General features: G+C 36.8%; 1 protein-coding gene across 1 annotated transcript in view; it reads left to right on the top strand.

Annotated features, from left to right (window-relative positions):
* The first annotated feature begins 3,047 nt into the window (after nt 1–3,047).
* Nucleotides 3,048–12,736, top strand: part of LOC149692460 (uncharacterized) — a 43,957-nt gene continuing 34,268 nt past the window's right edge. The window contains exons 1-2 of the mRNA XM_089868227.1: nt 3,048–4,261; nt 7,643–7,932. Coding sequence (XP_089724353.1) covers nt 3,184–4,261; nt 7,643–7,932 — 1,368 coding nt within the window. The 5' untranslated portion in view covers nt 3,048–3,183. The remainder of the gene's footprint in view (nt 4,262–7,642; nt 7,933–12,736) is intronic.

Genomic DNA, 12,736 nt, shown 5'->3' with positions numbered 1-12,736 from the left:
GTGAATTTAAGAGAAGGACAAACTCAACCGCATCCCGGATCAATACGGTACGGAACAGTCGACTCTAGATAGACTCTACAGCGTGGTATAAAGCTAGTATAATCTCTGGGAAATATTAAACCAAGGGAAAAATCATTAAAACGTCTACATTGACGAAGGGAATTGGGCAACAATCTATATACACGTGTTATTAACTCTGGTGACATAAAAATGGGACGACGACAAAGAGGGATTAAGAACAAAAATTAACAATCCCCCTGGAAAGAGAAAATGAATCTCGTTCTGCTGCAGGTTAAAATGTGAAAACATAGATATAGACTAGATACATACAAGGTTTTTAATGGTTTATGATGTGTGTGCATGTGTAATATGAAGGTAGTTTTGCTTTTATTAAATCATTAACATAATAATGATTTTGAATTCGAAACAAAATAACTTGTCTCCAACAACTGGTTAGTTAAAACTACTTCGAAATAATTGGGTTTTCTTACATGATGACAATTCAAAAAAAGGTTTCAAACTGTTGCAGACTATCGGTGGAACTAATTTCTTTTTATCATGAATATTTAAAATTTAAAAGGTGAAACTATAATTTATTGGAATAAAGGTACCTAGTTAAATAACAAACTCATAAACTACAAGTCCGAAAATTAATCCACGCCCAGATTCTGTAAATATAGGCCTAATCTATTAAGGAAGTAATTAGGAAATGACAAACAGGAATTCTATAATGAAAAACAATATAAAATAGACTAAACATACATACATTTACAAGAACATTCTCACAAATGACCGAAAACTTATAGTGAAAAAAAAATATGGTTAAGCCCTCAGAATGGTACTTAAGTTTGTAGTCATGACATAAATGAGTTTTCGCGTCCGTTTTTTGATAGTTTTTCTCCGTTAAGTTTAACCTTCCCCTTTCCCTATAGATTATTTTATTATTAGTACCACCGGATATAACAAAAAGGTTATATCGGACTTCCATGGCTAGACTATAGCTTTATACGCCAAACAAATAGTTAGAAAGACATTAAGTCATAACGTCATTCCCAGTATTGCCAAATACAACTAACTGCTCCATAGGTAACCTTTAAATATTGCTTCATATTTAATCAAAATAACCAATAACCGGGAGTATATAGAACATTTTTATCGAAGAAAAGTTCCAGCACCAGACGAAAAATAATAGTATTAGAAAACACGTGTAGCCTAAAAACTCGATGGATGTCATATACACTCGTGGTAAATTTCTTAACCTCTCTAAAACAGTTCCCCGATGATAAAAAGGGTACCAATTTCCTTTTGGCGAAAGGGCGAAGTATATCGGTACCGTGTAGTAAAGTATATGGAGTATACCTGGAGTTGGTTGGCGCGTTCTCTTTAATGGAGCTTTAGCACGAAAATGAAAGTTTTATCCGGATCCTCTCAACTCAACTTGGATGGACCCAATCCCTCCTCCACTTTATTTCTTATATTAATATTTAGCGTGAGACTAGTCTCTTCTTTCCTCCTTCTACCTTTCTCGATAGGAAAACTACCTCAATACGGGATGAAAAAAAAAGAAGGTAGATCACCCCTCTATAAAAAAGTCATAAAACGAGCTAGAACTTAGAAGTATAGTATATAGTCTTGGAAAACACTTTATAAAATTCGGTTTGTCCGAACAACTTTTTCTCCCCCTTTATGTTTCCTGATGCTTACTTTTATATTTTTTTATATAAAGGAAAAGAAACCTAATAAAATATTTTTCTTTGGAAATGAATTTATGATAGCTTCCTTTTCTTTTTATCTATTGTATTTGGAAAAACTAAAAAAGAGGATTTTGTTTTACGATTCTTTGGGAGAAATTGGAAAACTTGGTACTGTAAATTTGTCGATTGGACCTAATTTAGCGTCATCTACGTGTCTTTGAGTAACTGAATAATTTATTGCATTCTGGATTTAATTTGGAGGATTTCTTAAGCCTTGGTCTATTTTTTCTAAGCATAGGTAAATTTTTTTCTAAGCCTAGGTAAATTTTTTCTAAGCCTAGGTAAATTTTTTTCTAAGCCTAGGTAAATTTTTTCTAAGCCTAGGTAAATTTTTTCTAAACTCTAGGCCTATTTTTTTTCTAAGCCTAGGCCTGTTATAATGAAGTTGCCCACGCAGTTGTTCAAGGAGATAATATATGCATTTCAATTTTTTAGATCTAAAATTACTCCACGTACTGAACTAGGCCTACAATTTGAGCGAGTTTAAACAGCAGAGAAGCGTCGTTTTGTCCTTCTAGAAGCTAGCTGGTATAAAAGAGAGGGCCAAATTTAAGCATTTCCATCTGGAACTGTCCTAAGATTAAGTCAAGCAAAGAAGAAGAAAAAAAGAGAACCGAATGAATTAGAAAACATCTGCTTTAGACACACAAAAGGGTTTTTTGTTCTTTTTTATCTTATAGGAACTCTAAAAAAAGTTAAAGGCAAAGATAAAAGTCTTCACTCGACCATGTTTATAAATATCAAACCATCCTCTCACTCTTAGTTTTTCGCGCCTTAATTTTTTTGGCGGGAATCTCGAGTGTGACTCACTAGCTCTCTCCATCTCATAACCGTAAACAAAGTCACACGGAACTAACTGCGACATTAAAAATATACTTCCTGGATATAAGTTAATTAAAATTTTTGTTCTGTTAGTGAATTAAATTTCATATAACAACCCAATGTAAGTTGCAATATATTCTGCCGTTAATAAAAAACAAAAACAAATTGTAGTTTAGAAAAATATTTTTTCTTTCGGAGGATTTCTATATTGGGTTATTCATCATGAACCTTAGAGGGTTCTATATTAAAGTTCACTCGGAGTTTGTGAGAAAGTTATCCTTAATGTTTATGTATTACATTACAAAGTTTTTAAGCGAAACTTCTATAGCTATGAATTCTACGGTTGGATAAGGAATCCTTTTGAAATTCCAAGTTTTAGTATAAGGGAAATTTTTTTTAATATTTTGGAATAATGGGAAACTATGTGTAATGATACTAATGGAAGGTTTTCTTTCGTTTCAGAAACTCTGCGTTTAAATGCGGAGAAACAAGGAGTCTTAAATGTGTGGAGTGGTAATAAGGAGTGGAGGCGTTTACGAATTAGAAGATTTAGAGGAGAAGCCTCAATTCCAGGGGTACAGTTGGAGTATACTTGATAAATGTCATCATGTCAGTGGTTATGGTCACTCCGGCAATGGAAGAGCCCCGTTTGGACAACAAGCCGTATTCCGGCGGTACGAGTAACCCGTCCGAAATGCCCTCTCGGCATTTGGGGGCCCTACCCCCCAGCCTTAGTATCAGCGAGGCGGATGGCGAAAACGATAGGAGTGCCAGGGGGATCGAGGTCCGGGCGCCACCGGAGATGGGCTTTAGTGGAAGAAGCAATTTCTACAACAAGGGTATCCCCCCGCTCTTCGGTCGCATGCACAGTGAACCGGAGCGACCTTTGCCCTTGGTGGAGTTCCGTCCTTTGGAGCAACCCAGCGATACGGGGGCGGCTCGCTCTTGTCCCGAAATTCGTCCGGATTCGACGTGTTGCGGAGGTGTAGGTCAGTTTCCGGGATTGCCTCGAGGCGGCGCCGTGACGAGAGCGCCGATAGCGACGGTAGCGACCGTAGCGGGACCTCCGTACAACTGTCGTTATCCGCCGTTGGGAAATCTGGGAGGATCCGGAGAGAGAGGAGTCGGTTCGGCGGCAGCCAACAATAACGCGTCGGGAGGGATTCAGTCGTCCGCCACCAAAGGCGGCAGGTCGCACTTATGGCCTTCGCACGCCAGGCTCGGACTCAGCTCCCGTTTGGAGCACACGTTCCTGACGCGAACCGTCTCTAGGGAGAGCGTTCGTCTCTCCAACAGCTGTCTCAATTGCGTCAATCCGGGCGAGGTCCAGCCGTTGGTGAACAATTCGGAAGCCGGGAGTCCAAACTTTCCTCCTCAATCGGTATCGCCTCACGCGGGCGGCGGCGTTGGACCCTTCTCGAGGGCGCCGCACGCCGAACGAAGCTCCTCGGGATCGGCCGCCTTAGGATATCACGCCCATCACGGCGGACACTCTTTCGGGGGATACCGATCTCTACAAGCGGATCATCCGCTGACCACTTCCTTAAGACAGTTGCACAAAACAGAAAGAGAAAACGAAATCGCCGAGATCGCCGCGGACTCCATGCGGGTCAATGGGGCCCTGTTGCAGTTTAAGCAACTGCGAAAGCCGACCTCGACGCTCTCCATACCGTCCTCGATGAAAGGCAAGCTCACCCCTCCTATCTTCTTCTTCTACACACCCTCCCTCCTCTTACACCTTATCTCTAAAACACTATTTTTATATCCAACCCCACTTTATTCCCTTTCTCGAGTAAATATAACCCGCTCGATTCAACCACGCTGCCCGCGCGCGCCCCGAAACCCAGAGAGGAAAAGCGAAAATAGTTCCCCCTATTATTTGACTTCTCCTACGTACAATAACATGAAATTATTAAAACCTCCCCTGAAAAATAAAATCAGGCTATAGAATTACCCACTAGAAATGAACCAAAATTGTGGTGATACGTTAATACTATCGCGAATATTGAATCAATTCCCGCCTCATACGCTTCCGTTTCCTACGCGAGAAGAATATCAAATACCTAAAGTCCAAGCTCCATGAAAATCCACTACCCTAAATCGTAAGCAACATCAAAGAAAGCTAGAGTAAAGCGTTGGACGGACAAATATGCAGGCGTAGAAAAATTAATTTAAGTAATCGAGGATAAAATTGAAGTTGACATTATAAGGTTAGCGAAAAGGCTAACCACTTTTTGACAACGCTCATATATTCCCCACTCGTAATAAATTAGTCTAGCGGATCGAAAGAGGTTCGAGAGAAAGATGGGGAACCTTCGGAAAGTGCTCGAAAATACAGGAAAAATATAAAAAAAGATAAACCTAGCTAGCCATCCTAGAAAAAGTAAAAGACGTCGGATAAAATTAAGAGTACATGAGGAAGAGCAGAGTACTTTTAAACAATTCTCTATGAAATTTTTGATAAATATCCGATCTCTTGGTTAGGAAAAATTCGCGTAATTTATTGCCAACTTTTTCGTTGTTTAGTTTTAGACGATGAAGGCCCATAAAATATTTTTCTGTCTTTTTTATTTAGTAGAAAACTCACCAACAGAAAGCGAGGAGCGAATTTTCCCCAATATTTAATATGGAGGAGATTCCCGGGGCATTTTTCCGTATTGGAAAATGTGATTGATGAAATGACCCCTAGGCATTACCGTAGCTGTTATAAGCTGTCCCTACAGTCAAAGGGCTTGTTTAACCTTATTCTCTATCGGGAATAGTGTCAGTTAATACGGCGTTGTAATATAGAACGGTACAGAACGCACTGGGAGAACTAGAACAGTGTTGGTGCTAGTGGTGGTGGTAGCAGCAGCGCGATAGCGGAGAAGAGAAAAAACTTTTCATAACAGTAAAGGCTGTTTCTCTGTACGGTTACGGTTTTATTCTCCTCGGTTTCAAACTCTATCTCTCTCTCTTGGCTTCTCTCTTCTCGCGCTTACGAATGAAACGACTCCAGCTTTTATTTCAATTCGTTTACCAGCAAACGATATGCGTTGCTTCGGAAGCCGAACTATTCCGAACGGTAAGGTATTTAGTTTAGAAATAACACTGCAATGTTTTTACTTTTTCGTTGATTAAAACTGAGATTAAAATACCCGTTTTGCCGGTACAGCTAAGCCTTTGATAACACGTTTGTAATCTAGCTCAAAATCGGACAAAAAATTTAATAGTAAAGTTAAATATTAGTAATTGAAGAGAGATAATGCGATTTATAAATTGTTAAATTTTGCAAAAGAATGTTCGGTTGCTAAGCTCTAAACGTCTTGAGAAAAAGTTATAAACTTCGTTATTTTTGGTCTATAATCCGGAAACGAATTTGTCTCTATTTAGAGCTCTAAGCCTCTTTTCCCCAGATCTCTTTAATCAAGAAACATTCGTCGTGTATAGAGAATGAAGCAAAAAAACCTTATCAGACGTTTGAATTAACAATAAAACCAGTCCTTAAGCCTTTGTTTTTTTGCGCTGGAAACTGGAAGCCCAGTTTGTACTATATAGCTATTATACGAGCTCGAAGAAAATACATAAAATGGACATAACCTTGCGCTGCAGGGAAATGTTATAGTGAAAATGTAGCTATATATTTAATAAATAAGGCCAAAAGCTGAAACAGAGCCCCGGTTGAGGATAAGCCTTAAGCCTTTGCCTGTATCTTGCAGCTATAGTATAGTGTAGAGTCAATTGTTTGCGCTGACGAAATGGGGGAGTGGGTAGGTGTGCCCAAAACGCCGTTAAGGAATATGCATGCGAGTGTAGTCTGCCTTTATTTATTCTAGTCAGGCACGCAAATACAACCATAACTTGCCTAAAATACCATGAATCAATTCAATCATACCGAGAATACACCATTAAGGTGATCAGTACTAAATGATCGAATCACATCGTTTGTTTGTTTATAGATTTATCATGTTGTTCTTAATAATTTGAATTATGACTGCCTTTTCCTTGAGAATTTCTCTCCCCAAAATAAGTACTCCTTGGTTTGGTTAGTTTGATCATTCATGTTTAACCTGAACATCTTTCGATAAAAAAAATAATATTTCGATCACCATTGTTGAATCGATCATCTTAAATCTAATCTAAAATTTTCAATATTCTCGTGTATAATTAAATCATTCTTGACTGGAAGAGGTACATATACAGCATACAGTTATAGTGAGAATTAGAATTGCCTTTTGAAGCCGGATTCCGCGCTTTAGAATATTATATTAAAAGCAAGAGTTACTATAGCTCCGTCGAGTATCGACCAAGCAATATACTGTATGCCTATACATATACATTCATAATTTCATATCTCACGGAATAGTAATTAAGGCCTTATAACTTTTAAGTAACTAGTCTAAAACAAGAAGGGGTGGGGAGATGTAAAATTAATGGATGCGTTGAAACAACCCAAACCAAAACCAAACTAACTCGCTTATTAATTTTATTATTGTTGCATGGTGGTAGGGCGCAAGCGGTCCGAGCTTTAAAATCGTAGACTATACGCCTCTGGTTTATTTTTCAAGAGTAATTAAATCTAAGTTGTTGAGGACTTGAGGAGTTTTCTAATTTTAAAAAGTGTAATTTAGGACTTAGGCCTAGAATTAATAAACTTAAATTACGGCACGTATATCATATTTTAACTAGAACATTTGCGATATAGTGAAATAAATTAATTAATTAAAAATATTAACATAGAAAAATAGTTATGGTAGGCACTTTGGCGTTGGTTTTTTGAAGAGTGTTGACCCATTCAAAATATAAACTACTGTCTATTTTAGACATTGGAAATAGGCGTATCACTGAACCCTCTCTAGAAACACGACAACGTATAGGGCCTAGTATCGCGTCAAATGTTTACAAGTCGAGCAATATATATTTTATATCTGACACGAAATGCGATGCCCTAATTTCGCGGCTTCCCTTTACATATACCTGTATCTCGATCCAAACTCTTTATCCATTAAAAAGTATACGTCATACTTTGTTTATCTATAGCTTTAATGGTTTCACGTCTGAGTATATACGTTTATATATTTTTGTAGGTCATCCGAACAACCTGGATAGCGAAGTGGCCTTGGTGGGTGTCCACACCGAAGGCGGTGGAGGCGGCCTAAGCCGCGGTACCAGTGACGAGAAAAGGGGTAAATCCTTCAGCGGAGGACCCGGTCCTTCCGGCTTCCATAAACCTAACGTCGGTTACCGATTGGGACGACGTAAAGCGCTTTTCGAGAAACGAAAGAGAATCAGCGATTACGCTCTCGTCATGGCCATGTTTGGAATTATTATGATGGTCATTGAAAATGAACTTTCCGCCGCTAATGTCTACGACAAGGTCAGAGAAACCATTTCCATTTCAATTTTAAATTTGTCGGGCTGCTGCTTTAACGAGTACAATTTAACGATATCAAAAATAGAGATATCTCGCTCAGTTTAATTGGAAGTTGGTTAAAATCGGAGAGCCTACGCATTTTGGAACACAGTTCGTAAAATACAGAAGTGAAATTGAAAATCACTGTAAATCGCACTGCTTTTCGCTGTAAATATTAATTTTAAATCTTGGGGATTGAGTTTTTTTTAACAAAATGATATAATTCATAATTTAGTATCAATTTCTGATCTTTCGTTCAGATCAGCCTAAAGTCTGATATCCCAGCATATATTATTCATAAATTTCAAATCAACCCAAATAGAAAATTGAATGATAAAATATATGGATATGGTTTTCTGCATCCTCTTTATTTAAAAAGAGAACCCCCCCCCCCTCCCCGCAAAAAAAAAATACCAAATTTTTCTTTGAAAATAAAGAGAAATAAAATAGCAAAAGACATTATTCCGATGCAAGCAAAAAAGAAAAAAAAATATTCCAAGGAAAGGCACCATTTTCTTATAAACCGGAAAGAATAAGACACTGTCCCATAGATAATAATATTTTATCTTTTCCTTCTGTCGCCTGAATTGTCAACCATGCGGGTCCACGTCTTAACAAAACGGAATATTTTGCGAATAGATGTTGCCCCCTTGCAGAAAAAAACCAGCATATTTCCGACCTTATGAACAGTTTTTGATCAAAATACGCGGCTGCCATATTTTCTTTGAGACGTTATAGCTATACGCCTTATTTATCAACAGAAGTACATAACCCCTAGTAAAAAAACCCTATTATAATTGCAGCATATAAATTAAAGGGGAAGAAGAAGCTCCTAAAACTTCAAACTATGAACTTCGACCTTATGTATATACCTGAATGTTTTAATTAAACCATAGCAATCTTAATTAAATCGCCACCACAAAATAATAAGTCATCTTAAGCTTAGCATACTAGCTACCAAGTACCTACCCATCAGAGGGGTATAACACTTGCAAAATAATAATTTCTCATGTCTCTGTTTATGAAAATCAATTTTTTATGTATATAATTCAAGTGTCTCTCCACAGAAATCTAAAAATAAAAACACCCTGCAGTGCCCCTACATAAAATAAATATTCGACCCCTTTGATTTTGGGGTAAAAAAAAAAGAAACAGTTCACGGGGGCTGATCACCCTCACCCCCGGGTAAATTTCTTTTCATCTATAAATCAGAACAAAAGCAATTTCCTTTCGCTCGCTCTGAACTGAGTATTAAGCGTGGAAGCTAGTTTCCGGGCCTTTATACCATCCTTATTCTAGTGTTTCTACTTCGTTATTAAAGTATCTCTCTCTCCCTCACTGGCTCTCTCTTTAGTAAACAAGAAGGGTAAAAAGCGTCCTCTTTTTCGCTCATGAACCGTATCTCTCGTTTACAATACACTTCCTAGTGACACCCTATATGTTATTTTCAGTCTGTTACATAGAACAAGCCAGGGTGTTGCCATTACTGTATGTGAACGCGTAGCACTGAATCTTACGTAGGCGAAATGAAAGCGCGCTGAGATAACCATGGATGGTTTGACATAATAAAAACAAGATCCCCAAGTCTTCCTCAATTTCAGTCGGGGAATTCAATACGATCAAAGACAAAAATAATCGCAAATTTAGAGTAGAACTCATAGAAAACTGCGACTGAGATGTTACTCTACAATAGGCCATTTCGAGGATGACGATATTGAGTCCAAAAAATAAAAAAAGTGGGTGGGGAAACTAAAGAAAGGAAGGCAGGAGTGTAATAACGCGAGGATCAACGCCGAAATAGTCTATGCCTTTCATTTACTTTCAACCAAAACTGACAGATTCTAACTTCCTTTCCGGCAAAAGACGGAAAATTTCAACATAGCGTAGGTCAATTTTAAGAAAAAAGTGACGTATATATATTCCACTTTGTATCTTCCAAGAATAAACCGTGGTTATTCACAGAAACAGGCCTTACACAGACTGAAAACTGAACTTGAAACGAATTAATAGACTATTTTTCCTTGAAATGGTTCTTCTCCTTTAGGCTTTCGCAGTTTCCAATATTATTTAAAGGAAGGGAACGGTTAGGGCAAAATGAAATCCCTTGAGTGACAGAATTTTCTCACTTCTGGGGTGACCTTTCACACATTTTTATTACGTTTTTCGATCGTCGGCTTTATTCGATAAGAGTGCCAATGCAGGGTGTCCATTAAATCTATCTTTGTTTTGTTAAGATTATGGTTTCTCGAAGAGTCCCCCCCAAAAGAGCATAGAGGGAAAATTCCGGTTAAGGTAACTTTTAATTGACGCCTTAACCCTTTCCCCAAACCTCTTCTCTACTATAGCAAAATTCACCACTCTAAACGAGCTGACGATGAAAGATAAATATTGGTTTAACCCGCGCCTACTCTTATCCTTACTCCCTTCGATTTAAGCCATCTACGATATGGACCCGCCTAGGGGCCCCCAAAGCTTAGAGATTATCTTATTTTACTAATTAAGGTCAATGTATTTTAGTTTAGACAACGCGACTGTCTATGAAAATATTGAATTAATTTATGCTAAAATAGGAAGGAAATCTAATTTTGATGGGTTCGGTTAATGCCAAAAGTGAACAACTAGAAAAATAGACCATTTTGTTTACACGTTGTCTGAAGATGATCTCACAAAAATATGTTTTCACTTAATACAACTTTTAGAAGGTGTGAATGGAATTTTGGAAGTGAAAAACTCGAGAAAAATAGACCATAATTTGTTATACGTTGTCCTAGGATTATCTTCAAAAATGCGTAACCATTGAAATATTAAAGTCTTGAAATAAATAAATTAAATAAATAAATAAACAATGAATTTGTTAATTACTAATTACCTTAATTCAATTTCAATTGGGAGTCAAAATTTAGTGACAAATTTGCATATTTTCTTTACCATCACTCAACTCTCTCTCGCTCTCTGAGGATGCAAGAATAACAAAATAAAACCCCTTTTGATGATGGAATGATTTCTTCTAAATTAGGTTCCTAAAAAACGGAAGTACAGCAAGGGTATCCGTAAGCTAAGTACGTGTAAAAAGAGGTCAGGAATGGAAACGAAACGAAAGATTAAATTAGCATATACTATCCATTTTTTTCTCTTTTCTTTCCTTTCCTTTGAGGCGAAAAAACTGATTAGCATACAAATGAAGAAGATGGGGACAGTGAGAGAGAGAGAGAGAGAGAGAGAGAGAGAGAGAGAGAGAGAGAGAGAGAGAGAGGAAAAAAAATCAGAAATAAGCTCCGAATGAACCATTTCGATTCGAATGTGAAAGCTAGGATTATTCAGCCTGTAATAATCATCATGTACGCATGCGTAAAGAGCATCCCCTAAAGGTTAAAGATAATGTACCAAAATGGTCCTATTTTTTTTGGGGGGGGGGAAGAGGGCAAAAACCAAGTACCTCAAATACTAAAGAGCTTAATGGGATCGTATACTTCTGATCATTTTGATTTGACCTGGAGTCAATTTTTTTTAGAAGAATAAATGTAATTCATTCAAGAATATTGAATCGATATATCGCTAGGAATTATATTAACGTAATAGTCAATTATATTCATGAATTCTCTCATTCTATTTTATTTAAATGAGCTTAGAAAAAGTTTGAATTTATGATATGAAAGGGAGTAAAAATGTCCTAAGGGTCTATTACAAAAAGCTTCAGTTCTATACTTAAAATCCATCCCCTAGGATTTAAAAAAAAAAAAATTAAATAAAAAATGATGAATGGTTGAAACAATACACGCCTAACTACGTTTATAAATTTTCTGTTATGTGCAGTAGCTAGGCAGTAAGTAGTAGGTAGGATTCGGAATATTTGCTATATAGCAAGCGGAAAGAATAATAGAAATGGAATAGAAAAATAACATTAACTCGCTCAAAATCTTTCTCTCCCCTATCCCAAGGCCTAACTCGCTTTCATTAAAGGGTTTGTAAATGCTTTGCGTTACTATAAATGAAGTAACCCATCTTCGAAGAAATATCGCCTAATTACTATGCCTATACAAATCAAAATTGAAAGCTTCCAGAAAAAAAAAACTATTTTTAGCAATTGGTTTAAACGAGGTGAAGGTTATCCGGCCTTTAATAAATATTGCACAGTCACTAAAACAATCATGTTTTCTTTCAAAACCTTAGCTATTTTTGGTTAAAATTCAAATTAAAATCGATGCACTGGGACTTAACCAACTGATTTATAAATCCTAATTATTCTAATTAGAATTTTAATTTCACATTACCTTTAATCTCTTTCTCTTGGGAAGAAAAGAAAGGAAAAAAGGGTTTCCACTGCATGCCACTTAAAAACCTAAACTATTTTTTATATCATCCCAAAGTAAAGAAAAAAAAGAATTCTAAGAAAATGGATTTACTTTTACTTTTTTTTTATGGGAGAAAGAAAGTAAGAAAGAGAGAGGACCATTTTCCAGTTAAGCATGAACGGGATAAAAACTTAATATATATATTTTTTATTTCTTCCACGAATTTCTTTATTTCTTTATTTCTTTCTTTTTTTCTTATGATTCCTGGTCTTACGTAAGTTTACTGCCTCTTATAAAAACAATAACACAAATTACTTTAAAAAAAACCGGCAAGGTTTAAAAAAAAAAAAAAATAACAGGCCCGCAGTCAAATTTAATGAAAATACCACCGGGTCCAATTTTAATTTAAAAGATTTCATTAAAACCTAATCGGGCGATATTTAAATCAAAGAACTCTGGTACTAAGAAACGGAAAC

The sequence above is a fragment of the Phalangium opilio genome, unplaced genomic scaffold, assembly GCF_054372755.1.
Source record: "Phalangium opilio isolate 3A_F unplaced genomic scaffold, DU_Popi_V2 ptg000024l_1, whole genome shotgun sequence".
Lineage (NCBI taxonomy): Eukaryota > Metazoa > Arthropoda > Arachnida > Opiliones > Phalangiidae > Phalangium > Phalangium opilio.
This window is presented reverse-complemented; position numbering and strand designations above follow the sequence as displayed.